Below are 25,114 nucleotides of genomic sequence, written 5' to 3'. Positions count from 1 at the left end.
TAGAACTGAACCCTGGAAATGCTCACCATGTCCACGTCCAGGGTTAGAGTTAGGTTTAGGTTCATGATCCACAAGAGCCTGAGTTAATGGCCCAGTTGCAGCTGTCAATGTCATGCTGGTCTTAAAGGAGAGACCTGCAGCTGACTGAACACTGCCCATTTGTAGACTATAGATTTATTTATTTTTTATTTTTATTTGGGACACAGGACTCAGATATCCAAGCAGAAGTGTCTGCAGCTGGGAATGCTCTGGGATACTTGAGGCTATTGGCACAGTGCAGGACTTGCGGGAGAACCACAGCCTTGTGTAGCAGGGTCAATAGTGAAAACATACTATCGTGCCTACCATGGCACTAGGCACTGGTCTATTGTTAGTGAAATAATTCCCCATGGATTCTGATAGACAATTAAGACACATGCATGAAAGTATTCCATGTGTAGGCAATGTCTGGGCTCCTGCAGTATCTCTGGAGATGGAGGCAATGAGGAGGTCTCTGCTTCCATGACCCAGATCACTTTCCATCAATTCCAATGCCTGAGACATGCAGCAGACCTGCAGACACCTATGCTCATCTCTGGGCAGATCCCTGTATTGCAGTGGTGTTGACTGTTTATTGCTTTTGTGTTGGTCAAGGAAACAGAGTAAGGGAAACATATATGTAATCACAGGAAACAGTTTTAAGCATTGGTTGTGTTTTGGTCCTGTGAAGTGAAGGTGGCTGTCCTGTGGTTGGACCTGGGAGAAGTAAAGTATTCCAGCCCAGCTTAGACCAATAGAGCCTACTATCCTGAATGATGATGGGCAAGGAGAAATGGAGCAGTAACAACTGCTACTGCCATTTGTGTTGCATGTTTTGTGCTTATCCTTGGATGACTTTTTTGCATTTTTGCATTGCTTAATTGTTGCAGTCCAAACTAGGACATGTACCCACTGTTGTGGACAGAATCTCCTGGCATCATTATCCTTACGTATCTTTCAAACATGGCTCTTAAATCATTCTAGGGACTTTGTGTTGGGCTGAGTTTTGACTTAGATGCTTGAGATAGATAGATTGTTTTTCTATCCCTGGAAACATCAGCATTTGAATGACTGAGTGGATGAACTGATGGTGGGAATTAGGACTGAAAGCCCTGATTTTGCAATGTGACAGGAAGAAAACTCAGACAAGGATAGGATAGCATTATAGTCTGGTTCTGCTTTTCATCTTGGCTGTTTGTCAGGGAGAGAGGGCTGAACAACAGAGTTTTCTGGAAAGCACATTCATTTTCACAGCTCTTTGTATGCTCATCTGCAGTTCAAGGGATTTAGTGATCCAAATTATGGTGGAACATATCTTTAATCTTTCCCCAAGCCCAGACAATGTGCATGAAAACATACATACCCACAAATATTTTTTCTCTTATGCTTAAATGAAGGAGATAGTACTGCTTGACTTTGCAATCTCTACCCTGAAAAAGTTACAACCTTTTCAGAAACAAGTGAGTAGATGCTGGTGATACGTGTGTTACAGTAATTTATGTCTCATCCCTTTGGCATCTTTGTCATGAGTATCCCTGGAAACATGACTCTTATCCTTTACTTCTAAGTACATGTCCAAGGCCTGAAAGCTTTCATAGAAAACAGAGGGACTTACTGCTTTCCAAGCCGCTGTAGTAGTATTGCATTACAATGTCAAACAGGAAAAGAAAAACACAATATGGAATTTGTTGTTAGCAAAATGTCTGTATTAAAGTACAAAGAAAACATTCCTGTGGGGAACAGTAATTAATAAACTCTTTTTTGTATTGATACTAAAAGCACTGCAAGTTCAATTTTCCAAACAGACCACAATGTTTTTGAGGAAGAAATTCCACCACTGTCATTCTGAATGTCTCCCTAAAGAACAAAGATATCAGACAATGGTACCATGCACCCTACCAGGGTTCCAGCATCATTACACTGGTTTACTGCAGCATGTCCCATCAGAACTGGGTTAGATCTGGACACTGCTTGGAGACGGCAAGCTCACAGGGCTTCCTATTGTGTTTGAGAAGGTGATGATTGCATTGGAACCCTTGGTGTTCTTGTTCATACCCAGGATGTCCACAGTGGTTTGCTCTGGTTCGGTTTTCCTGAAGATATTTTTCATGGTTGACTGGAAGTTGTTGGTGACAAAGCAGTAGACAATAGGGTCCATGCAGCTGTTGAGACTACTCAGAGTCACCGTCACATGGTAGACAAGGAGGCTGACATTGTGTGGCATGTCTGGGTTGATGGAGATCGCAACCTGTCGCACGTGGAAAGGAGTGAAGCAGATCATGAAGATGATGAGGACGGTGATAAGGAGTTGCACAGCCTTCATTCTCCTCTCCCGACTCTGGTGCATGAGGCTAGGCTTGGACAGAGCACACATAATCCTGGTGGTGAAGAAGATGATTATGATGAGGGGGAAGAAGTACTCGCAGACCATCAGGACCAGAATCTCAGAGAGGCAGCACTGGGCAAACTGTATTGCCATGGTGAGGATGGAGAAAGTCACTACAGTTGCAAAGATCCAAATGAAGACACAGATCCCCTTGGCACAGGTGGGATTCCTCCATTTTCTTGAGGCTTGCACCTGTACGATAGCCAGGTAGCGGTCAACACAGATGCACGTTAAGAAGAGGATGCTACAGTACATGTTGACAAAGTAGCCAAAGATATGAACAAAGGAGCAATGCTGGCAGTCCTCTGCAGTATAGAACATGATGATCCGTACAGGTAAGGAGAAGCCGACCAAGAGATCGGTAACAATCAAGTTGATGGTGTAAATCACAGAGGTGGTTTTTGTCTTAGTACGGAAGCAGAACACATACAGTGCCAAGCTGTTCAGCACAACACCCACCAGGAAGATAATGGCATTGACAACTATCAGGGCAATCCATAGGTTGTAAAATTGTTTGTACAGTTCTTTGTCAAGGTGGATGAACTTGGAGAACATGTAAATGCTGGAGTTGGGTTCCTGGGTAGAGTTGATGTGGTCAAGGGCTGGCATTTGGGTGGAGGAGGTCGGCATGGTCATTGGCTTTCCAGCAATCTGGAAGTAAAGACAGGGATATATTGATGTGTGTGTCACACTGTAAAGCTCAGAATATTGTCACATAAGAACCAATGTATTTGCACAGCCTCAGTGCAATGATGTACAATCCCCACCTCGAGTTGCTCCTGTTTAAAAGTGATTGTAAGGCCTGTGGAAAAACAAAGACGTGAGCTATGCCAAGGGGAGCAGAGGGAAGAAAGGAAGATGGAGGTGTGTGGGTCATGTTTGGGTCAGCCACATGGAAAATGGTCATTGGTCCAGGCACAGCCCCATCATCTGACTCCTAAAATATCATATCCCTTCCCTTGGCCAGGTGATTCCATAGAGAGCTGTGCACAGAAGGAGTTTCAGGAATTGTGAAGCTTTCCTAAAATCAAAGGATGGCTTTTTTCCAGGAAAACACAAGCAAGTTGTGTGGCATTTTCTAGATATCTCTGCTCAGAGCAACAGCAGCCGGGAGATTTCAACCAAGGGTGTCAGCCACTACTCCTGCCAGGGTTTGACAGTTTAATTTGCAAATCATTCCTGACTTACACACTATTTTAAACTGATTTGTATATTATAAGATTAAAAAAAAAAGAAAGCCCAGTATATACAGAGACTTGGCTGGTTTCAATAAAAATAAATGGTTGAAAAATGTCTGGAATATCTCAAAAGAAGCTGAACAGGACTGTGAGGTTAAAAAAATCAGCTTGAATCAGCAGAGACTAATGCTGAAAGATTTGAGTTATGAGGGTTTGAAATCCCTGCTACCAGAGAGCCAAGTGCAAAAGGGCTGGTAGACAAGGAGCTGCAAACACATCTTCCAGCACTTGCAGGAAGTTTTTTCCTCATGTTCATGTGGAAATTCTTATGTTCCAGTTTGTGCCCATTGCCCCTTGTTCTGTTTCTGGGCACCACTGAAAATAATGTCTGCGTCCATCTACTTGACTCCTGCCCTTTGAATATAACTCATTGATGAGATCCCCTCTCATTTTTCTTTATTCCAGGCTGAACAGTACCAGGTCTCTCAGCCTGTCTTCACTTTCCTTTGTTTGCAATAAAAACACAATACTTCATGGCTTTTCTTGCAGCCAAGGATCCACTGTAATGCCAAGTCTTTTCCAGCAGAGCAGTCCTGAGCCTGTGCTAGTGAAAGGGTCTTAGGATGTTGCCAGGCAGGCTTCTGTACAGAATGGGTGCCTTTCTTCTCCTTCACAGCTTGGTGAAGGCTTAGAAATTTGGTAAATTGTCAACCCTTGAGATAAAGAGTCCTCATGGGATGCCATAGCCCTGCTGTGGTTTGTCTGTATGGTTCATTCAGGTGAGTTGTAGGCAGAATATTTGTTGAGCACAACCAAAAGTTAGGACTGAGGAAATTCTTTACTCAGATGGTGGTGAAGCACTGACAAAAGTTGCCCAGAGAAGCTGTGAATGCTTCATCCCTGGAGGTGTTCAAAGCCAGGTTGGATGGGGCCCTAGGCAGCCTGAACTGGTGGACTGCAGTTCTGCCCATGGCAAGGGAGTTGAAACTGGATGATCTTTATTAAGGTTCCTTCCAACCCAAGCCATCCAATTATTCTATGATCATTCTATGAATTAAGGTCTGCCATGAAACTCCCTCAGAAAATGTCTGCAGAATTGTCTTTGTCATCATGAGGAACTCCAGGTCAGCCAGGCTGAAATCTGGTCACTGGTTACTGCTCTAGTTTCTTTTTGCCCCTCATCTAGTCTATGGAAGTGGTGAGAATTTGAACAGCTGGTGCTTAACCATAAAAGCCCTCCTGAGATCAAACCGGGTGCTAAATTATGCTGCAGGACTGAAATCCTGAAGCCTTGTGTCAGACTGCCTGTAATGTCCCAGAGAACTGCCAGGCAAAGAGGATCAATCCTGACTTCTGCCTACTTTTTCACTTAGGCCATTTCCATCAGCAGCCAGATGTTGGAACATCTTGTCTTTTAGGAATGGCTGGATTACCTCAACTCACACTGAACTCCAGTGGCAGCCAATGTAGGACACATGTTCTCTTTATTTTGTCTGGGTCTGACTGAGCCTGCCTACTCCTCGGGGAAAGTTGTCTCCTCACATTTTGTGCCAAGGATGCTGTTAGGGAGTAATAGGAAAAACTGGACGCAAGACTGGCTGAATGTAGTGGAGTTGCAAAGTGTGGCATCAGAGAAAGACCCGTGGGGAAGATGCAGAATGCTAGCATCACTTTTAAATGGTTTTATAATATTCTCACCATTTGATCTACTCTGTTTGTTTGTGTGGCTCTTTAATTACAAAAACAAACTGAAGTGAGCAGATGCCTGGATCTGCTCCCAGATTTCCCTCTGCAGATGACGGCAAGGGGAGCACCGCAGAAGCCACTGCACTTGTGCAAACCAGGAAATAGAGACTGTTTTGCTTCTTGAGCGTGGCATGAGCTTGCATGTCTGTGTTCATACAGACACAGGCGAGCAAGGGGAGAATTAAAAATCACCTATCCCATCCCTTAGCAGGTCCCTGAGGTTTGTAACTTGTGTGGACAATAGGGCACTTCATCTCATTCTAGTAGTAAGGCATTGGCTTTTTTCTCTGATTTTATGTCTTCTTGGTAGCTTGCCTCTTACAGAAAGTATTTCTTCACTTTCAGATCTGTTATCAGGAACACCTGGGATTCATCATACAGTTTTCTTTTCCTGTTCCAGTGAGATCAGTAACCTGAACTGCATACAAATGCATCTCTTCCTCATACTACTAGTGAGGTATGCACAACATTTTAGACTAGTAGGAAAGTATCACCTATGAGTGCTGTCCAGTCATTGTCATATACAGTGTGATGGTTTACCTAGTTCCCTCTTCCCCCGAATCCCATGTGCAATGAAATAAACTCCAGATACTGCAATCATCCACACAGATAACGGGCAGCACTTTATCATTGTAATGGAGGAGATATGTTAGAGCTGGTGACTCTTCCTACTCTACTGCTGTCCTGCGTGGGCTCACAATACAAGCAATAACATAAAAGAAACCCTGACAAATGTAAGTAATTCTGAAGATTTCCTTACTGACAAGCTATGGTAAAGCTGCTCTCTCAGGCTGCAGTGGGAAAAGTCTTCCTCTAATCAGATTGTTGCTGATGGATGTTTGGGTAAATGGCCTTTTAGTTTGTGGGACTGCTCTTATTACATGGCTCACAAACAGAAAGGATGGAGAGCTGGACTGGCAAAGCAACAACATTCCTCTGAGTGCTTTTAATGAGATGGAGCTAGACCAAACCCTTGGTTAACAGCTACTAAGTATTTTTCCATTGTGGGTCTCCAAGCACTTGACAAAGGTACATGGCCCCATTTTGCAGCAGGCTAAACAAGGCGCGGAAAGGCAGCGTGACCTCGTGTGTGAGGAGTGGCAAACATTTCCAAAGCTTTCCAATTTTGCCTCCCTCCCCTCATTTCTGAGTCTAAAAATTACCCCAACTAGTTCTCTCCCTGTTATCAGAAATATTAAAGCAGGTGTTAAAGTGGGTCAGTTCAGATAAGCATAACCACGGAGCAGTCAGTGAAGGTCGTGAGAAGCCTTGCAGCCTCTGAAAACCTCTGTTTTGCTATGGTCTCACTATTTATGGCTTTCAGCTGTAGCATGAGCTCATGGAGGGCTACGTGAACCAATCACCTTTCCTTGCACAATTAATAGCCCTTGTGCTACCCCTCTGACTAAAATCTCTAGAGGAATTGGAGCTGGGCTTTCTTCATGCCTAGTTCACCCAGATTTCCATGGAAACTCTGTTTCGTGGAGCTGGTAGACTGCAAAATCCGTGATGGGTAAACATGCACCCTTCCGAGCGCTGGTGACCTATGCTGTTATATTATACCTCTCAGGCTGGGTTTTGTCTGTCTGGCTCCGAGGCTGTGGGTAGCATTTCCTTAAAAGTACAGCAGGCATCTGGGTAGAAATGGGATATGGGGAGGGAGGGAGACTAGAGGTTGACCTGGTTTCCCTCGTTTTGATAAAGGTTCCCGTTCAGCACTGGGAGACAGGGAGATGCTCTGAAATACTTTCTTATCATTGCATGACACAACCAATTCCATCGTTCTTGGGCCAAATAGGAAACAGATGGTCACTGTGCTGAAAACAGGGCCTGTGATCTCTTCTTTTGATGCTTGGAATCCCACTTGTTCTTTTAGCATGGGCAACTCAGTGTTATGTCTTGCCCCAAGAAGATATCCTTGGCCATCCCATATTTCTTTCCACTCAACTTTTAGCTCTGTATTAGCCTTATGCTTCACCCTCTGCTTGCTGAAGTCAGTTGGAGTTTCTTCCTTGACCCACCGTACTTTTGGATTGAGCTCAGCAATTCAAGTAATGGGATACAAAAGAAAAGGCAGGTCAGACAACTGAGCTTTGTCCTGAGCACTCTCCAAAAGGGTTATTTATTGGTTTGTACTGATAGGATCTCTGCATACAGAAAGAGAACAAAAAAGACATGCAGTGGGATGGGGGAGATGAAAAGGACATTTGTAAGTGAGAACAAGTGTTATTTAGTATAAACAGCTTCAGCTTTTCTCATCTCCCTGTCCTGAATCTGAGCATCTGACCGGACAAACTGGCACCTCTCTCATCTCCCTGTCCCCCTCACCCTGTCCTGTCTGCTAACCTTGCTCTGTTGACTGGCATGGAGACAGCTTGTGTTTAGCTTTGCAGTCTCTCCGTGTTTAAAGTTCCATAGGTGATTTATCATCCTGTTTATAAAGGAAGGGTTAAACTCACTCTCTTTCAGTTTAAATTGTATGATTCTCCTGGCAAGCTCTCACTCAACTCTGGCTCAAACTGGCCAAATATGGTGTTTTTCTACATGTTGAGGACTGGCCCTATATGTAGTAGAGCTCATTCTGTCAGCCTGGGGAGGGTGGGTTTGCTGATCGTGGGAACTGAGGGAGAAAGAGAGAAAGGGAGAGAAAGAGAACAAATCCAGCTGATAGAGGGGAAAAGCTGCTTCCCATCTAGCCCCCTGTCTGTGAGAAGGGAGCAATGTTTGGGGGAGAATTACACCATTGCAAAGCAGAAATGGGGCTATTCCCAGGGTAGGGAGGACCCTATATTTGAGGGCAACAGATAGAATCATAGAATGGCTTAGGTTGGAAGCGACTTCAAGGATCATCAGGTTCCAGCCCCTCTGTTGAAGGCATGTTTGCCAACCACTAGACCAAGTACCAGATCAGGTTGAGCAGGAATCCATCCATCCTGGCCTTAAACATCTCCAAGGACAGAGCATCCACAGCCTCTCTGGGTAAACTGTACCAGCACCTCACCACTCTCTCAGTCAAAACTTCCTCCTAACATCTAACCTAAGTCTCCCCTCCTTTAGTTTAAAACCATTCCCCCTTGTCCTATCACTACCTACCTGCGTAAAAAGTTGATTTATCTCAAGTTTATAAAATCCCTTTAAGTATTGGAAGGCCATGATGAGGTCTTCCCATGGCCTTCTCTTTTCCAGACTGAACAATCCCAGTTCCTTCAGCCTATCTTCATAGGAGAGGCGCTCCAGCCCTTGGATCACCTTCATGCTCTCATCTGATTTCAAGATGTGATGTCTGCTACCAGGACTAAGTGTGCTTAGACAAGGCATGTGAAATACCTGACTGGGGGGAGCTGCAGTTGAAAACTCTCATATTCAGTCCTGGGTAGGATTATTTCTTCTCCTCCAGTGCTGTGGAACTAACAGGTGTTTGGGAGGCTCAAAACACACATCTGACATGGTGGGTGCCAGACAAAATGACACCTGTTTTCTTACGGTTCAGTGTCTTGCTCAAAACACTGGATCAATGTTTTACCCTGCTTTAGATGGTTATTAATAGCTTTTTCCCATGTGGACATCTGGTTGTATTAATGAGGACTTATGTTCCAACTCTTTCCTTGGCTCCAGAACTTGTTTGAATTTATCCTTTCATTGCTGCCTAATTTCCTGAAAATTGAGGTGATCTTTCCCTTATGCCAAATTTGGTATAAATTAGCCAACAAATTGGAAAACATTGGGAAGACAGAGGAAGCCAGAGCTGACAAACACACAGGTAAGTACTGAATAAGGCCAGATTATCCTTGTTTCCTCTATTATGAACCTGCAGAAAGTTTACTAAATCTTTCCTTAGCACATCTTTTTATTTAGATCTTCCCTACAAAGTCCTAATGCACTGAAACACTGCAAAGATGTTGGATGTCTTCTTTTCAAAGGAAAAACTTGGCTTGCTTCATTATTTGCCCAACATTAAATAATTTCAGATTTATATCAAATAATATGTTACTTCTGGCAGAACCAGCCTAGCTGCAGATAGATGGTAACTGATTGCCTGAAGACCACAATGGTCAGCATGTCCCACCTTGTCCCATGGTTTGAAGAACCATGAGCTAAATTCCTGCCTTTGCCTGCAGCCTAGAGGAAGGTGTGAAAACACTTTTCACACCAGCAAGAGGGATTAACACTCACCCAACCAAACTTTTACATTGCTCTAGTTTTGTTTGAGAATCAGATTTCCCGTCTGGGCAAAGGAAAAACTTAAACATCCAAGGCATGGCCAGATGTTGTCCTTCAGGCCATGTGAGCAATCACAGCCTAAGGATGTGCACTGGGCCTCCTGTCTGATGGTCCCAGTGAGGCTACATGTGGTTCTCCATCTCTGAGGCACTGCCTTGGGTGTTGCTGTGAGTTGTGATTTGATTTCTACCCCACCTTGTTCATAGTTAAATGCATTGTGCACAGAGGTGTACCCCATGCTCTCTAGGAAACCCAGTGCCAAAATCAGGTCCTCTGTGCACAAAGAATCCCACTTCCAGGTTTGGCTGGGGACGAATAATAGCCTGTGGGTGGCTGTGCAATAATTTAGTCCAACAGGTCATCCAGAGTTCTCTGCCACTTAGAAGAGGGGGAACATAACCCTCCAAACTTTCTTCCTCTTCTTCATGGAGCATAATGACTGGGAGAGTTGTTGCCTGGCTTGAACTGTCTGCTCTCTGCATTTGGGCTTGGCTGTTTAACACCAGCTGATAGATCACCAGTCTGTGACACCCCAGAGACAATCTATTTTAAATCCAAAAACTGCTGCATGGTTGTCTTTCAACCCTGTCCTGCGCATGCATGGAAAATATGGAACGAAGATCCCAAAGGTACACAGAGCAAGCAATTAATGTGTTGGCAGATTTCTTCAGAGCTTAAAACTCCTCTGTGTCCATCTGTAACAGTAATGCCTCAGTCTTTGAAAGAAGGAGCCCACATGCATGTATGAAGTGAACACAGATGTGGGATTGTATGCACAGCTTGCAGGTCTTCTGCCTGCCTATCCGGACCCACACATTTGCACCCATTCATGGTGGGCACCCAGCGGTCCTTCAGTGCATTTTGATGCAGCTTACTTGTACTTGTACAGATCACCTTAGGAATGCTAATAGAGGCTTTACACCTCCTCTTGCTTGTTTCTATATCACTGTATAAGTCCGTCCTGAAACATTTAGATGTCTACAATGACTTATGGATTCTGTAGTATTTTCCATGTCTTTCTTTTATATTCTACCAGATCCTGGTCTCGGAGTGATAGACTTCCTAAATGTATTGGTGAATTCTCTACAAATCAAGTTGTTAGCATTTCAAGGCTCTGGGCAGCAGAGGGGTTGAAACTAGATGATCATTATGTTCCTTTTCAACCCAGGCCATTCTATGATTCTATAATTCTATGATCTCATAGCCTGCCAGGACTAGTACCCAGTGCCATCTGTCATCTACATCTCCACAGTAGACTCTAAGAGAAATCAGAGCATGACTTCCTCCTTGTACCCCTCTCTATCTTTCGTGGATCAGTGTAATATAAAGGATAAGTACATTCTTTTTTGGGGAAAAAATAAATAAATTACAAGCATTTTTATTTTTGTTCAAAGCTAAATGTGGAAAGAAACTCGTGGATCTGCAGTTTTGTAGGGCTAGCTAGTAGAAATGGAATTGTGCCTGTCTTCTTGGGAGGTTGTAACATTACAAGAGAAATGTATTTGAGTTTTGGGGGATTACAGTAATCCATCTAGCCTTTCAAGGGTGCCTGGGACACAGTGTTAGAAATGTCAGTTTGGAATAAAAATGACTGTGGCTGTTCAAGAGGAGAACCCTGCAGTGAGAATTACTATATAGGCACAGAGAAAAACTTTACAGACAAGTGCAAAAGCATTGCAGGAGTTAAAGCAGAGCAACATCAGGCCTGTGTGTTGCTGCTTTCTTTTTGAAAAGGAAATTCTTAATTGCAAATGTAGCTGTCAATGAGAACTTTTCCCTCTTTCTGCTTTCAGCTGTGTGCTGGCTCCATCCCTTGGCAAGAAGCCTGAGCAGGACAATGAGGGAAGAGCAGCAGTGAAGTTTTGCTGTCAGGCAGTACCTGGGGCTCTTTATGGTCCAGAACAGAAGAAAGCCAGGCTCAACCCCTAGAGAGCACTGGTAATGGAGATGATACAAATGCAGGAGACTGAGCAGGGAGGCATCTCAGGGTAGATTACCAGATCTTAACCCTTTTGGAGGCTGGTTGCTATGGTTTCCTTGTTAGGCACTGCAGTCACTGCATTGTGCAGATAGAACCCCCCAGTGCCTCTAGAGATTTGTGAGTTTTGGATTAAACCGATTAACCTGGAAAAAGTTGAGGTGTTAGCAGGTGCACTACTATTAAAGCCTTTCTTAAGAGGTGTTGTTAAGGATCTTGGAGAGTATCTGATTCTCCTTAGGATGTGAATCAGCACAGCCAGAGATAAAACAACCTCAGCCCCAGCAACCTTGTTCCCAGCAATGCATTGTCTCCTTTTTTGGCTTCAGAAGCCTGCATACAGGTCATTATAGAATCACAGAATCAGAATCATTAAGGTTGAAAAAGACCACTAAGATCATCTAGTCCAACTGTCAACCCATCACCACTACATCCACTAAACCATGTCGAGGAATTCATACCCAAACAAGACATCACCCCACTCCTTACAAGAGCTGGCATAGTATTTTTCACCAGGGGGAAGGCAGCACCTTTACACATCTTTCATCACCCCCATCTCTTTGGAGAACAAACAAATAGCATCTCACTGCCTTCAAACCTCAGAACAGAGAAACTCACAATGCAAAAACCTTGCAGCCCCACTGTCCCAGTGGGCACCTCCTGGTGAACTTCCTTGCCTGCAGCAATGACAGAACCATGGACATCTTCCATGTCTTCGACAGGGTGCCATTCCACCCTCCAGGGCTCCATGATAGACGCGCTTTCCATTCTAAGTTTGGGCTCAGGTCTTCAGTGACTCTCTCCTGTCCCCCTTACTGTTACCTCTTTCACATCATGCTCCGCTCTGACTACTGTCCCAAAGCATCTGCTTCTACAATCCTTGTGATATATTCCTCCACCAGGACTGACTTACCTCTGGCTCGATCTCCCTTCTATGTTAGAAGAGCTGCTGGTAAGAAAATTTCCTTCTGGACCTGAATGCTGTTGCCCCAGGAAAGAGACATCTGTTCCTACAAGCAGGACTGGAGTGACTACAGAATATGAAGAAATGCCTAATCTCCCTCCCTCTCTCTCTCTCTCTATGTCTCCCCCCTTCTCTTCTAAATATAGCTTTGCAACTAATGGGAAAAAATACACACTCCAAAAAAAAAAAAAAAAAAAAAAAATTTCCACTTGTCTTTAGTGTTCAGAATTTCTCCTGAAACATCTGGCTCCTTGCCCTAAATCTCTCTGAAATTTATGAAGTGTTGGAAACGCTAAAGGGAGCTCCAGCCTTTGCTCACAGCGAACATCTCTACTAAACTAATATAGGTGTTGCTGCACCACCTGCCCCCTCTCCAGGTTCAGTTTCCTATGCTTTTTGTGCGAGTGAAATCTCCTTACTGAGAACACTATCAGCTCAAGGCCACAGTAATGTCACAGGAGGAAAATACTTCTCTTTTCATCTTCTCTATATGAGCTGGGATTAGACAGAAGTCTCCAGTATTTTCAGGAAGAATCAGATGCCACTCTATCTGTGCGAATCAAGTTGTCCAGACCCTAAGAAAAGACCTGGCAGAGGGGGATGAAGTGTGACCTTACATCTTTTGATTACTTCTGGCTCCAGTCATTAGAAAGAGATGTTTATCATGGCTGCCAATGAACTAAGTTGAAGCCGCTGAGTGTAGATGAGTTGAGGTTCCACCATGAAGGCCCCCAACACATTCCTCCATCTTCACCCTGCCCTTCCATACTAGTGGTAGAACCATTGTAGTAATCATAGCAGAGAGTTGTGTGTTCCTACAGCCTTGGCTGCAGTATGGAGCCAGGAGTTGGACTCAATGATCCTTATAGGTCTCTTCCAACTCAGGATACTCTGTGATTGTATGAGACTTGAGCACAGTATAGCAAAGTATTGCTATGCTGAGATGGGCTCAAGGTGCCGCTTTCAAGATGTCCCTTTTGACCAGTATTGTAATGTCTCTTAAAACCCCCCAAAGTCCCTCTCATGAGAATATGCTTTTCTGTCTAAATAGGATACAAAAAATGCCATATTTGGTGGGATGGGGCTCAAAGGGAGCCTACACAGATGTTATCTCCAGGAAGCTTTGCAATAGCTTTAGAGATCCCTCCTGGGAAAAAGGACAGAAAAAAATAAAGTGAGACATAGTAGCAAATTTAGTTATTTAGGAGGACAGGAAGAATGGATAGAATTATAGTGTCAGCCCTGAACTGTTTTTTTTTCCTCGCTAATTTAGATAAAGACAACATTGATGCCAACACAATAAACACGCGGGATATGGCCCGTAACAACACAACGGGATCAACTGAGAGACACTGAATTCCAGGTCAAAAGGCCAAATCCATAAATAGAGGAGAGGTGAACTCCACACGTGTGTCTCACTGGAGCACAAACAGTAGCTATGGATATTAGAGAAAGTTGACCTCATTTCATGTAGTTCGTTTTTCGCCCTTGAATCTTTCCCAGGAAGGCTGAGCTGATCTTTTTTTTTGTCAGGATATTTTATTGATTTCCTATTTTGAGTTTCCTCACAATGAGCGGCAGATTCTTCCTCCAGTTTCAGGAACATCCTGCTTGATTATCTGTGCACCCAGATCCAGACATCCAGCCTGTCACAACTGTCCTCCAGCTCAACCACGTGCCTTGGATCTCATCTGCTTTTCACTTCCTTATGATTTGGAAAGTGAGTGTGACTGTAAGGCCTCCGTGAGTCATCTCTGGATAATAAACTTGCTTTCACTTCCTTCGTTCTTGGGGATTTATCAAGGGGAAGAATGAAAAAAAAAACAAACCACCTGTTTGTTTGACCCCTATTGCTCTCATTGTCTGTAGTGGCAAATGTTAATGTTTCCCCCAGTCTGCTAACAAAATTGTTATGTTTAAGGAACAGATTTCTGGATGTACAAATGCAAGACTGTAAAAAGAAAGGAGGCCTTTCTCCAGAATGAGTTATTGATACCTGTGCTCTGTTCACGTGCCTGATCATTCTTATATGAGGACTAGTTTGTATTTGTTCTCCTGTGTAATGCATATGAGCTTTGTTCCCATCCCTTGTGCATGGGATAATGAGTGGCCTGTACTCCCCCACTATCCCAGCCTCTCTCTCCTTGCCGAATTTAGAGCTAGACTTATAGTGGCAACAGCTGCAAAGTTTCAAGTTGTGCCTGAGATAGAGCAGAACATGCCATATTGGGAAGCAAATGCTGCTGTTAAGGTGGAGAAGGCACATCCATGTTCTGGGCCATGCTTTGTCCCAGACTCAATTCCCACACTTGACTTCAGGAGGAGTTGCAATTGTAGATGATGAAGCTTCTATTGTCTCTCTCTTCAGATTTTATGTTGCTCCCAAAGGGAGAAGGAAGGTAGAAAAAAAAAAGGAAAGCTCTAGTAAGTGGAAAATTTTCAAGCTTGCTGGCTGAATATGCAACTACATTAAATATTGCAGTGGGTGCCTTGAGATTGAAAGCGGAAGACGACACTAATCAGCTAAAATGAGCATGTTGGAGAAGGAATAATGGTCAGGACAGGAAAGAGTGATTCTGGCCCATAATAATTCCTATTAATCCATTAACATTAGCACATAAAATAGAGATGGGATGGGGAATGATTTAAAAGCACAGAATATCAAAGCAGGATGCTCTGGAAGAGAGCATCAGGAGGTTGATACCATTCGCCACCCTGGGGAGATATCTTCTGTGGTTGTGTGAGGAGAAGGGAATTCTCTTCCAGTCATATTCAAAGAGCAGAGCTGAGTTACCCTTCCAGACTGAGACTGGGCTCAGTATAATGAGTTTTTGAACTGCCAAGATGGGCAGGATCAGTTCTCAAGATATTTCTGTTAACCAACTCGGTAAGGACCCAAACAAGACTTGTATCTAAACATGCCTGTTTTTGTCAAGTTGAATTTACTCTGTTTTACTGAGTAGATCCTTAGAAATTCATTCACCACAGGTAAAAGAGAGCTTCTACCCAAGAAGGTCCTGGACCCCGACCTGGCAGAATCAGAGCTCAGAAATTTGAGAAGCCTTCACCTGTGATCATGGAGGACAGCAAAGGATAGGATTCTCACTATGTGGAGGGCACAGGAAGCATGGGATTGAATCTATCTGGAAATCCTCTTATAATTAGCCGCTTCAAAGAACATGAACTCACGTGCCTGTAGACCACCTCCGGTGGCGCCTCCGGTGGCGCAGCGGTAGAATTCCCGTTTGCAACACCAGGGGGCCCGGGTTCGAATCCCCCCCTGTGGAGCAGGGGGTAGAAGTGCCGCTCTGCTACACAGAGGGCTCGAATCCCGGGAGTTGGACTCGATGATCTCTAAGGTCCCTTCCAACTCGCACAATACTATGATACTATGATGATACTATGATGATACCTCCACTGAACATTTTCCAGTTTTCCCCACCAACACAGATGTTCCTGAAATGTTTGTCCACCTGCATCAGGCAGCAGAAGAATCAGAAAGGGAGGCAGACAAGGAAATGGCCAAGGTCACCAACTCCAGCATATCTTCACATGACTTCTTGCAGGAAAGGTTGCCCAGCTGTTGTAGATACAGGGTTGATGAAGAGGCAGCAATAGATGCTGTCTGCTCTCTGCCATATGAGTGAATCTGTTATCACAGCAGGAAAAGTCAATTGCATGGAAGAGAGTCTGCATTCATTTTACCCTCTAAAACAGCTCTTTTCTCCAGTTAATTTACCCCAGAATATCCAGAGGCCTTAATAATCTCTGGAAAACACTCATGTATATCCCTATGGTATGCACTGAACTCAAGCTCTGCATTCTTAATTTACTACAGCCTAAATGGGTGTTGTGAGATGCTGTGAATCAGAGGCAGAACTGAAGACTCAGAGAACTGGTTTGATTCCCACAGATGGTCCAAGGATAGAAAGGAGTCACCCTTCACAGAGGGCAATTGCCAAGAAAGCTCTACATAGCATTTGGGTTAGGGTAAAATCTGTGGACACTGAGACTCCTAAAAAAATGTGTAGGAATGTCCTTCGTTTCAAAGGGGCCCAGCTAACCCCATCATGCTTCCTCACCATTAACGAGTGAGACGTGTGTTCCTTTCCCCTGGAAGGAAAGCCTTGGACAGCAGTGTGGGAATATTGTCAAAGGACAAGGAACAAAACACTGGCTTCTATCCCAGCCCTGCTGCAAAGTGTAATGGAGCAGAGCAGGGTCTAACAGGTGCCAAGCTCCTGCCAGATGGATGATAGCACCTGCCCTAAAATTTACTAACAGAATGGGGGAGAGAAGCAATTTAGTGGGAACAACTTTTAGCTCTACAGACTTGGTGTGGCTGAGAGGGACCAGAAGGAACACCTGACTCCTCATCCTGTACCCAGCTCTGACTCTGCTTGTGCACAAGGTTTGGAAACACAGCAGGATCAGCAGGAAAATAAAGTTGCACAGAGGATCAGGTAGAGTCTGTGCCCTTCCCTCATTCTTGCTCCATCACCAGTGTAGAAAGAGAAAAATCCCTCCTCTTCATAGCTCACAAACTGGCGCTTGGTAAAAGGAATTGTGGCAAGTCTCTGGAAGTGTTAAAGAAAAGGGTAGATATGGCACTGAGTGTCATGGTTAGTAGGCATGGTGGTGATGGGTTAATGATCAGACTGGAATGATCTTAGAGTTCCTTTCCAAACAGCTGGATTCAAAATTGCCAGTAGCCAGCTTTGGGCTCATGGCATTTCTTTCTCTGAAGCCAAGCAGAAGGAGATGTGCCTTTAACTTCTGGGCTTCTGAGAGGTCATTCTTTGCTATTCTTGGATATAGTAATAGAGGCATGCTGCGTCGGGCTGTTTGGAAGATCAGAGATCCCCTTGGAATCTGAGCTCTGAAAAGATAGCTATGCCTAAGGTGATAGCTGGAGGTGTGGTGGGGAAGGATAAGATCTCTTTGCACTATACTCTAGACAGGGCTTCCACAGGGAAGAGACAACCTTTGTCTCCCAGAATTTGTACCTCTCCTGCAGTGCCTGGGGACAAAAGCACCAAAGGGGCAGAAAAACACAACCATCTTCTGCCTGGAGAAAGAAAGCATCCAACTGCTTCCCCCTGGCCAAGCTCAGCATCCCATAGCATGACTCTCAGCATGCAAAACAGAGACTGTGTGGAGCTATAAAAATGAACCAGCTGCCCCTATAATCACAGTTTGTAGGGGCAGCCATACCTACCTGACACAAGAGGCTCAGCAAAGAGCAGTCAGTTTCCCATGCCAAGGCACTACTCCAAGATCCCAATCACTTCCCAGAACCCACTCACCATCTGCAGAGAATTGTAAAGGTCAGAGGGACCATTATCCATGGCCCTGCCACTGAACAGGCTCCCATCTGCGTCTTTAGGCAGGGTCGGAGATCAGACAGTTGCCATATGGGGGGGGCTCCTGCTGATGGGATCCAGCTGTGATTTGTCTGCTTGATGGGGAACAGGGAAAGACAAGTGGTTCTCAGATGAACCACTTGTCGGTTGAGTCAGGCATGGGAGAGAAAGAGTGCAAGAGCCAGTTTCCTGCCTGCCTGCTGCATTTTTAGGAATTGACTTTTCTAACCATTGCCTCCCCCGGCATTTCTCTCCCCTGCTCACACCAGTGAGGTTTCCACTATGGATCCTCAATCAATTAATCAACAAAGTGAGCTGGAAAGACCCTTTGGCAACCCAGCAAAGTGTGTCATGTCTCAACAGTCCCTTGCTATCCAACCCTAGTTGGGATCCCTTACAAAGTCCCACTCCTACCTTTGTGTCCCCCCCAGCCCACCTCTGGCCAGCAGCCACTTCTTGCTTTTTTACATTTTTTTCTTCTAGCTATATATATATATTTTTTCAAAGTCTAATTGCCAAGAACACGATGTCCAGCATCACAACCTCACCCCATTCCCAGCAAAGTAATTCCTGCTGGATTTGTTTGTCACTGAGTACAGACGCATGTTGGTGTTTGGAGGGCAGTGCTATGCAGGCAGCCAGGGCTTTGGCATTTCTTGGGCACATGTGCTTGAGGAGGTTGGGCCTTTTGGAATGGCTTTTTCCCCAACAGGAATCAGTAGGAAACATGGGATACCTGCACTAGGATGTAGCTTGACAGCTGCCCCAAAATACCTCTCAGTGCTCTACTCTTGTGTTTGGGGTGGTGGGAAGCACAGGATGGTAGGCTGAGCCAAAAAACATCAAATTGACTGCAGGATTTGGTTACCCAGAGAGGTTGTGGGGTTTGCATCCTTGGAGATTTCCAAAAGCAACTTGGACATGGTTGTGGGCACCATTTTGAAGGTGTCCCTGCTTGAGAAGGGGTTGGACCGCATGGACCTAGAGGGTCCCTTCCAATTTCAACCATACTGTGATTCTGTGATCATGTGAGGCTGTAGATGTGGGGTACTGAGGACAAAAAGGACATTCACATACACATAGCAAGCAAGCAGCAGGACCTTAGGGGACCAATCTGCTACCTCCACCTGCTCTGATTTAACAGACCTGGCAAAGAGCAGTGAGATGCTTCCAGGACCATCTGCTCAGCACCGGTGTTCTTTGCCATACAAGCAAGATGTAGCCTAACCCACTCCCTGATGCCATACAGAGTCACAGCAACCAGGAGGAAGGAGACCTACAACTCAGAAAATCTCCTTTTTGGCTCCATGCTCCTCAAATGGCTTTAGAGAAAATCACATAGTCTCTCTGCTCTCTCTCTGCAAATTGAGCATGCTAATCCTCCTCTCCCATCCACTTTGTTTGCCTGGTTTGTAGAGATCGTGAAGGCTCACAGCAGGGCTGGCTTTTGTTAGATGTACACAGAGCTCAGCGATGCTCTGATCTGGAACAGGGCAGCATAAATCTGGCAGATTATCGTAGGAAATTCCACAGTGATGAAAAACTCTATAGAAACATGAAGAAAGGAAAGAGACCCATTTGGAACACAACACAAAACAAAAACCCAGAGGAAAAAAAAAAAAAAAAAAAAGCAACAAAAACCAACCCTGTTTCTGCTGCTTGGTTACAAGTGATTCTTAACATTGCTGTCTCTGGAAGGAGCTGGTACATTTTCTCATTTTTGTTGTTTTGCAGGGGGTGTTTTCCTTTGTGTTTTCAGATGTTTGGAATTACAGGTTCCATCCCTGCAGGCAACTACTGCTCCTAGGGATTAGGCTTTGTTCATTAATATGGACGTGTACTCAATGCCTGTCCCAGATCCCGATGGTTCAAGCCTAGAGATCTCCTTGGGTCAGGGTGCAACTGATGTCATCTACCTGGGCTTGTGGCCTCTGACCTGATCCCACACCACATCCTTATCTCTAAATTGGAGAGATACGGATTTGAAGAGTCAACTGCTTGGTGGATAAGGAATTGCTTGGGTTGTCTCAGCCAGGGGGTTGTGGTCAATGAGTCTATGCCCAGGTGGAGGCCAGTCACAAGTGGTGTCCCCCTGATGTCTGTCTTGGGATCTGTGCTCTTTTACATCTTTATCAGTGACATAGATGATGGAATCAAGTGTATTCTCAGCCATTCTATGATTCCATGATTCTATGTCAACTACTGCTTGTGTCTCCTAGGGCAGCTTTCTTTAGAAGACAGCAGAAGTCTAGGTAGCTGTAGGACCACCTCACAGCTCTGGAGGCAGAGGTTAATCCCACGGCTGTAAAACAATCCACCTTCCTTTGGGCAAATTCCACTGGCTTCTTTAAAGAAAAAAATCCAGCCTACTTGGGATGCTAAACTGGGCTCTGCTTCTTTGGGTGTCTTTCCATTTTCCAAGAAAAATAAACTGCAGGCTTTGTATTTTTAGATATGCCATCTGATCGCAGCCAGCCATATATCAGTCCCAACACTGTGAGTCAAGATGCTGAGCTCCGGAGCAGAGCTCCCTTGGGCAAGAACTAGTGGCTCGAGCCATCCTGAGTACATTAATAAATCAGCACGTGTAAATAACTGTGCACTTTCCTAGGTAAGCAGCTCACAAGGAGTCATACAGTTGGGATTTATTGCTGCTGTTGTCCTAGTAGCTCTGGCTCTTTGGGTGAATTCAATATCGCAGTGAGTGGTATGGGACACCCCTTATCTAGCAGGGGCCAGAGGCAGCACTGCTCCCCTTCCTCTGCCTGTCCCAATAGTGAGCGGCTCCTGACATCTGCTCCTTGCTATTTCAGTCCTGGGCATCCTCTGGGGCAGCTGCTGGTCAGAGTGAGCTCTGCATTTCCTTCACGTGACAGTGGGATCTGACAATTGGGTGACCTGAGTGGCTGAGATACGCAAAGTCTACTCACTTCTTTGAGTTGGATTCAATGATGGGATCCCTTCCAACTTGGGATATTCTATGGTTCTGTGATTCTCTTCCAGCAATGCTGAACTTATTTGTGACTGGTAGGAGAAGGAGTATCTTGGGGACAGCAGGTTTCTTTGAGCAATCTTGTTTCATGCAAACCTGCCCTGTGCAACCTTCCACCATGACCAAGAGAAGTTGTGGATGCTCAGGATGATCTTTAAGGTTCCTTCCAACCTAATCTGTTCTACAATGAAGGTCCTATGACCCAGCCTTGCAATCATCTGCTCATCTTACCCTGCACAGATGTGGAGTTATCAGCCTGTTAGAAATCTCTATCTCTTGCCAACTTCCTTCATCTCTCACAAGTCTGTCTCTAACACCAGTGCAGCCTGGAGACGATTTTTTGTATATTTTATCAAAGCTGTGGGGAAGCCTTGAGCTGTATGAAGAATGGGCTGCCTTGTTCCTGATAGCTTGTTTGCTGTGCTGCTTCATCACTCTAATGACAATCAATTTATCCACATAACTGGTTGCTGAAGACAGTGTAACGTGCCTTGACAGCCTGGATTTTTCCTGTAGATGTATTGCTTGGTGTATTTAACCAAGGCAAAAAGAGAGAGCCTGCCAGCTGAGGGATTGCAACTCTGTGTGACCACCCAGATTTCCCTCTGCATCCTGCCTGATGAAGGGCCTTAGTGTCCTCTCCTGCTGTGCCCAGATACCCATTGTGCTATCTCATTCTGGGATCATTGCTCTGAGAGGACCCTGATGGGCTCCAAACACTTGCTGTAGTCTCTGTATGGGATCTGCATGCTCAGAGCTCTGTGCTGTTTAACCTTGCTAATGCCTACCTGGGTCACAGTGGTGTTGAACTGATGGTTGGGCAACATGGTCTTACAGTTCTTTTCCAACCTTAAAGATTCAATGGTTCTAGTGTTCTATGAATAAGGTACACAGATAGAGCTATTCATCTCTGGATGAATCAGAGAACTTCAGCAAAACCTCCCTGTCCTCATCCACAAGGCTAAAGTCTACTTGTGACAGCTTCTCTATGGTGCAGCCTCTGAATGAGAGCCTAGTCCATCTCTTTGGGTGTCCCAGAGAGAATCAGATAATCATGAAGGTTGGATAAGACCTCTGAGATCATCTAGTCCAACTGTTGATGGATTCCCATCATTCCCACCACAGAGCTGACAACCTCAGCACATACAGTTGATGGGGTGCTGTCAACAAGAGCTATACTCCAGCTGTGTTAGCTTTAAGGGCATTTCATAGAGCCCCATTTTATTTTATGACAGATATTTATAGAGCAGGTGGCTGGAGCTGTGAAGAAAAGGGACATTTGCTAGCAAATCTTTTTGTACTGGTGCAGAAGTCATCACCCTTTCTTTTCTGTTCTGCTCTGATGGCACTTTTGAGACTTTGATAGATGAGTTGCACATCTTTTATGGATTATGTGTAAGAAGCAATAAAAAAATCCAGTTCCTCTGTGTCTATATACAAATGGCATATTGATCTCAGTAAATATCATGCTGACATTGAACAGCAGTGTCCCTGGTTAATGTCATCCCAACAGCCGACATCTTTTCTTTGGGTGGCGTGGATCAGCTCAGCCAACCCCATCTGACCCATAGCTTTGCCTTTCAGTTTCCATGATTCACCTTTCATGTCAACCCAATTTCTTCCACCTCTGGATTTGATCAGTCTTGGCTGGACTCTGCTGTGACCAGCTGGAAGGGAAGAGTTTCTCTACTAAGCAGTGAATAGGATTTTCTCATGGGAATCCTTGGTTGAGTTAAATGCTATAAATTAAAACACAGGTGTGAAAAATGGAGGGGAGTTGAATGAGAAAGCAAGAAAAGGTGGCAAGTTCATGACCAAATTTAAAGTATTTACAGGAGGGCTTGCTAAGAAGCAGCAAGTGTTCCTCAGGTGGGTCTATAGACTTTGCCTTAGATGTTAAAAGATATTCCCTGAGATACACATTGAAGTGATAAATAGTTTCACCTCCTCTTAAACCTAGCAACTGGATGTGCACAGAAACATGACAGAAGTATGACAGTACATATATAAAGTACAAGCAGTATGCACTTCATGTGTTTGCAATGCTCCCATGAGGGAGTTTTGGCTCCTGGTTTAACAAGGGCTCAGGAATTTGGTTGTCTTCGTTTTTAGACGTAGGGACTCACATCTCCTTTAAAGGGTGAGGTTTTCCCTAATGTGCTGAGTACCTGCTTGGTAAAAATCCCTGTTTACATGTCTCCAGCTCATTAAAACACAGATAGCCAAAGTCCCTTCTGACAATCTGGAGTGCAGGATCAGATCTTTCCCCATGATGGGGTATACAGGGGGAGGACAGCCCTGCATGAATCACATCATCTCCAGGGCACATCATCATGTGCATAGCAGGGAGTAGAACCATGAAAGCACTCTATGTGCACAGGGTGGGATTTATTGCTCTGCTCAGCAGCCTCCCCCGTTCTGCTTGAGCTGCCTGTGGGAGAACGTGCCATGAGAGGTGTTTCATGTACAATTCTGTCCTTGGCCTTTACCTCCTTCTTCAAAATAGGGGAAGGAAGACTTGTAGGGTGCTTGTAGAGAAGGGATGACTCTCTCTGTTTTTTATCTCAGTATACACTGTGGAGAAAGCAAAGGTGCTAAGCAAAATGTGCTGAAATTATTAATTAATTCATTCATTAACTGGCCACATCTCTTTGTAAGAAGAAAGGGGGAAGAATGGGATTTACTTTCCCCTTTGTGTGTTGACAGACATTTCTGCCTGCAAAGGAGATAGAAGAGCATGTTTTGTAATACAGATGCTCCCACCCAAGGCAGTCCTTCCCTCATGCCTGTGGATGCTGTGTTGTGTAGATGGTAGGCATCACTGCCTCCCCTGTTCCATGGCTGCCCAGCTTTCTGCTGTCTCAGGAAAGAGTTTGCATCATGAGCTGAGATGCAGCCTTTGCATCTAATCACGGGTGATGGAGGCATTTGCACCAGTGGTTTTCAATTGGGACTGTCAGGCATAATTAATAGGGATTAAATTTGTGTCCCTGCTGCCTTTTGCTTCTGAATGGGGAAGGTTCAGCTGTGCTGAAGGAGCTGCCATTTCAGAAAAAGGAACGGCTTTTTTGCTGAAGAAGAGAAATTGATTCTGGCACGTGAGAATAGTTAGAAGAGAAGGCGCCTCGTGTTACCAAAACATAGCTGAAACGAGTCCAAAGAGCTGCATTTCTAATTCATCACGCTCTGCCACTGACCATAGTTTGTGTAAATGACAGGAGATGCTCTCTTTATGATATACTGCAGGCAGACACGTCTCGGCCAGCTGTGCTCGCCGACCATTCATCCATCTCACCCACCAACTGCTTCCCCCATTCAAGAGAACCCAAAGTAAGGATGCTTCCTATACCATTTCCACGGTGAAAGTTTTCTGCCTCCTAACTCTAAATCATAAATAATTTTGAGCCTTTTCGGAGCACTTTTTCATGTCCTGAGTGTAAAGGCTTTGTTTCTAGCTCTGCATCTCTATGCAGGGACACCTGAAACATGTATATGCATTTGTTGCTGGACACGAGAGAGGTAGTCAGGATATGGAGATACACCAGAAATACTCAGTTTTTCATATGGAATCACTCAGACAGTTTTGTCTGCAGCCTGCTTTATGCATATCAAGTGTGCATACTCACAACAGTACAAATCTGGCATCCAAATGGACCAGTTCAATAATGGGAAGCACCATTTCCCTTGATGAGATGCAGCACCCTGCGCAAGAGATTCTCCCCAGGAGGTGCTCCTCATCCTGTTCCCACTTGCACCCAAATCCACGTGCTTTGCTCTCAACCCAGCTTTCCAGAGCTCCCATCCCAATCTTCATGCTTCCAATCTCTCAGTCCAGCCAGGATTGTAGCACTCTGCCTTCCTGAGCTGCAGCTGGTAACTCTCCCTCCCTCTCCCCCTTTCTGCACGTTCCCGCTGGTACTTACATAGCTTGGATGAGAAAGCTCAGCTGCTGATCCCAGAGCCTGCTCCTGGATTCCTTGACCGAGCGAGAGCGCACTCGCTCTCCAGCACTCAGCCCAGCACAGCAATACAGGAACCAGACCTCTTGGGTTTACTTTTACATTGACGTCAGTGTCTTTCCTAGCCTCTGAGGCTTGTTTTGGTCAAAGGATGTCTTCAGAGTAAAGGGGAGGAGTGGGGAAGGGAGAGGAGTGAAGATGAACTGGAGGTGAGTTTTCGTGATGAAGGCATAGAATCATAGAATCATTTGAGTTGGAAGGCACCATTAAAGGCCATCTATTCCAGCTCTCCTGCAATGAACAGGGATG

The 25,114-nt window shown here is 44.9% G+C and overlaps 1 protein-coding gene across 2 annotated transcripts; it reads right to left on the bottom strand.

Moving 5' to 3' along the window:
• Positions 1-1,634: 1,634 nt before the first annotated feature.
• Positions 1,635-24,848, bottom strand: GPR20 (G protein-coupled receptor 20). 2 transcript variants are annotated; one of them, XM_072329851.1, is made up of 2 exons: positions 12,441-12,544; positions 1,635-3,055 (listed from the first exon to the last, which is right to left on the bottom strand). In XM_072329851.1, the coding sequence occupies exon 2, from the start codon at positions 3,038-3,040 to the stop codon at positions 1,973-1,975; it is 1,068 nt and encodes a 355-aa protein (XP_072185952.1). In that variant the 5' UTR covers positions 3,041-3,055; positions 12,441-12,544; the 3' UTR covers positions 1,635-1,972. The 2 variants fall into 2 exon arrangements, with proteins under 2 accessions (XP_072185952.1, XP_072185951.1); XM_072329850.1 differs by lacking the exon at positions 12,441-12,544 and adding an exon at positions 24,770-24,848 and having other exon boundaries at positions 1,769-3,055.
• Positions 24,849-25,114: the final 266 nt, after the last annotated feature.

Source organism: Excalfactoria chinensis, chromosome 2 (genome assembly GCF_039878825.1).
Source record: "Excalfactoria chinensis isolate bCotChi1 chromosome 2, bCotChi1.hap2, whole genome shotgun sequence".
NCBI lineage: Eukaryota > Metazoa > Chordata > Aves > Galliformes > Phasianidae > Excalfactoria > Excalfactoria chinensis.
Note: the sequence above shows the minus strand (reverse complement) of the source record. Positions and strands in the feature narration are given on the sequence as shown.